This window comes from Bombus impatiens, unplaced genomic scaffold (genome assembly GCF_000188095.3).
Source record: "Bombus impatiens unplaced genomic scaffold, BIMP_2.2 scf_0208, whole genome shotgun sequence".
Lineage (NCBI taxonomy): Eukaryota > Metazoa > Arthropoda > Insecta > Hymenoptera > Apidae > Bombus > Bombus impatiens.
The window spans coordinates 415,634-419,483 of NT_176627.1; the positions used below are offsets into that span (position 1 = coordinate 415,634).

At 34.5% G+C, this 3,850-nt stretch overlaps 1 protein-coding gene across 17 annotated transcripts in view; it reads left to right on the forward strand.

Moving 5' to 3' along the window:
- LOC100749908 (bromodomain adjacent to zinc finger domain protein 2B) overlaps positions 1 to 3,850 on the forward strand; it is a 235,866-nt gene that overhangs the window by 218,730 nt on the left and 13,286 nt on the right. For 15 of the 17 annotated variants that reach the window (XM_024366294.2, XM_024366304.2, XM_024366302.2 and 12 more), the window contains one exon: positions 3,647 to 3,712. The exons of the other annotated variants lie outside the window; for them this stretch is intronic. In XM_024366294.2, coding sequence (XP_024222062.1) covers positions 3,647 to 3,712 — 66 coding nt within the window. The remainder of the gene's footprint in view (positions 1 to 3,646; positions 3,713 to 3,850) is intronic. 17 annotated transcript variants of the gene reach the window in all.

Below are 3,850 nucleotides of genomic sequence, written 5' to 3' on the forward strand. Positions count from 1 at the left end.
TTTTTTTTTTTTTTTTTTTTTTCAAAACGCAATAAACGCGAGAAAATGAAGTTGGAACTGTCGATGGGTTTTGCAGGGTGGTTCACGCGGTGTCGCTAACGTGAGAATTTTTAAAGTTAATGGCGTAATCTGGCAGAGGATTTTTTGATTTAACAGAAAACGTGATATCGTCGAAAGTAAGAACATGCTTACGTATATGTACGTCTGTCTTTTATTTTGATCGAACTCGAAACAGAGATATCGAGAATCATTAAAAAGGAATGTTCATGATCATTGAGAAATAAAAAAAGTTTCCTTTGAACGTCGATAATTTTGATAACAGACCACGTCGTGCGAATCACTTTGTACAAGGCAAAATGAATCGTATTTAATCGGTGAAATTAAATCTTCGAAATAAAAGAGAGAAATTTGGTGAAATTACTTTGGATTTCCAAATATTTAAACGACTGTTCGTATAAGACAAATCGCGTTATATCGATTGCAATAAATCGACCTCTTTAATCGGTCATTTGGACGCACATTTTAAAGACGGTGCTCAATTCGGCTCGAGTGCCATGAGAAGAAACGAATCGTCGAACTTTTCTATTGATTTACTTGATGATACATGAGAAAGAAAGTTTCGAGATTCGACGTCGATATTGTGACGAAGATTAACACAGTATGCGTAGAAGACACAAGAAACCTTCTATTTTTTTTTCTTCAATTACACGTGAATGTACAATATCTGCGAGACTATGACGATAAATTAAAAAAAAAAAATATTGTAATACCGACTGTCGCAATGCTATCCTGTGCCTAGCTTCTCCTGTCACTATATATACAAAAATAACAGCTAGCTACATGATTATCCAGCATGCCATATTTTTTTCAAATTTTTACGTGTTCTACCCGATTATCGAGTACCGCTGCCCGTGCAAATCAAGCGCTTTCTTTTCCTCTCGCTCGACAATTTTCCTTTTTTATTTTTATTTCGTTCTTTTTTATTTCGTTCTCTCTCAATTTTCTCATTTTTTTTTCACGTCTCGTTTTATTTTTTTCGCCCCTCTCTTTATTTAATGTCGAGAAAACGCTGTCGCGTGCAACATATAATATTATCTACTCGATTAATCGTACCTACGCTCTCTTTATAATTATCGCTCTTTATTATTACCGTTGCCATTATTCTAATTACCATTATGATTATGAATTATTATATATCGAATACCGACCACGCTCACAGCTATTAAGAACTCTTTGTAATTTAAACAGGCTACTGTTCCACAACACGTTCTAATTAACAAATACTCTACTATTTTTATCAATATAGCAGCTTCAGCGATTAATACGACTCCGATATAATATCACTATAATATGTGCATAATACATAAGGCGAGTATATATGCTTGGCTCCTGCATGCGCTCTCTTCCTGTTTCTCTTTCTTCTCACAATTTTCTTCTTCACGTTCTTCCTCTTCTTCTTCTTCTTCTTCTTTTGATCGCTTCAAAAATTTACTCTTATACTCTCTTTTTTAACACTTTTCCACTTTTCTACGTTATTTTGTCTTTCGTCTTTTTTCTTGTACAAATTATGGTGGTGGTTTACAATATATACATATTTATATATACATATTACTATTATATATATATTATATATATACACACTTTTTATATATATATATATATTTATATCAATTAAATATTTCATATGTTGTCTATATATTTTTCTCTCTGGTAGTTGGTGAGAAGCTTTTGGTTTCGTTCGATAAAACCTCAACCTCACTTCTCTTCCATGTTCCGTTTCGTGATCCGTGCAGTCACGCGGTTTCCTCGCGAACACGGAACACGTCGGTTTGTTTCAACTTCTCTGCTTGGCTGCAGTTCTTTCTCTCTGTTCGTCATTTCCATTCTTCTTTGTTTTTACGATTTCTCTTTTCTCTCACTCTCACCACGTTATATCTGTATATTATCATCACGTTTCAGTTTTCTTCTTTCTGTCACGAGATTTTCCACGAACTAGCATGCGTACGATTTTTCACCAGTATATTTCTTTTCTTTCTTTGTTTCTTGGAAGATTCCGGTGCAAGAGATTTCTCCGTCAAGAGTCCCGTGACTCGAACACACGCCGTTTTTATGTGTGCAATTACTTCTGTCCTCGTAGTTGTTTCCAATTTGTATCTCGGTTTGATCCACTCGTTCACCAATTATGTAGGATGTTACAAAAAGAATTTAAGATTCAGTGTATTTGTAGTACGTATTCACTCGGACGAACAAAGAACATGGAATCGGTATAAGACTCAAAATCGATCGTCTCGATGAAAAGCGGGAAAACCTATTTTCATGTTTATAAAGGATGTTCGATGTGTTTTTCTTTTATTACTTCGATATTTTATGGGTTCACGTATGCTTTCCGTGTGTCGTAATAGACGTGTATTTTTAATAGATCATTGCCATATCGACCACGTTATTAATTAACAGGCTGCAAATGTTTATGCAAATTATCAAGACAAAAGTTCCTTTCGCCTATTTAATACTTTTATATTATACTTTAGATATTTTATATATCTTTGCATTGCGTGTATTTTTGCATTTCTAGATAAGTGTATATAAATCCGCAGTCGTTACAAAAAAAAAAAAAAAATCCAAAACATTTCGATCCATCTCTCACCATGAATTTAAATATCATCTTACGTTGGTCGAAAAATGTAGCGAATACAAAACTCGATATAACGTGGAAAGAATTAACTTTGGCATTTATATCGAGCCAAGTCTTACATTTTCTTTGTAACTACCTATATTTGGATTGCTATTCTCCGCTCATTGGCATATTCTTATCGATTTGTACGTTTATTCATTTCTCAAGAAAAACGGATTCACCGAATTACCATGATTTTAATGAAATCGAGAAAAGGTTTACGTCTCGAGAACGATTTTTTATCAGCGGATACTGAAACCGACCAAAATGACGATATCGAGCCTCGATTGGAGAAATTAGAATTTAGACACGCTAGATTAGACGCTTATCTCCCTGTCACAGACTCTGCTAACGTAGTCGAGTTCGCTTCTACACTGTAGCGTTTGAGTTACGAATAGCACGAAGAGATCGGATTTTCCACAAAAAAAGACCTCGCGAAAGAACAATTTTCAATGAGAATCTCGGGGCTTCTCCAGATTTTCAACGTAGAAATTTTAGACTTTGCAGAGAAGAGAATTTCATAGAGGTACACGCGGTGCACACGGTATCTAAGAAGAGAAACGATCGAAAAACAAAATATTGAAAATATTTCAACAGAAAAATAAGATCAATGTGACAGAACTTCCTGTATAATTCTTCTTTTTGTTGTTCTTTTTTTTTTATAAAATAAACATCCAATAAGATCCTTCGATTAGTATAGATATTAGCATAGATATTAGTATAGATAATAATATCGCGTGATTGTCGGTGAAAAGAAAAAAAGAAAAAGAAAAGAATCTACGGAAATTCCCCTCGTGTGAAATCGAAAAAAAAGACAAAGGAAAAATAGACGATCTGTGAATTTAAAACGGTAAAACTCCCCCGCGAAGGTCGAGAAAAATAAGAAATCAAATTAAGCAGAAATGATTGTATAAGTTTGACCCTGCAAAAAATAATGATGGATGCGAGTGACGTGTGTATATGGCATGTGCGCAGGCTCGGAAAAAACGGCAGGAAGAGGTGGAGAAGATACGACTGGAAGAGCAACAACGGAAGCAACAGGTAATCCTAAAATCGTTGTTACACGTTAGCCTGATTTCTCTAAACCGTAACGTCCCACTTCGTATTTTATCCCGTCTCTGCGATTTATTAAAATGAAACAAAAAAAAAAAAAAAAAAAACCGACCCTGAAATTGCCTA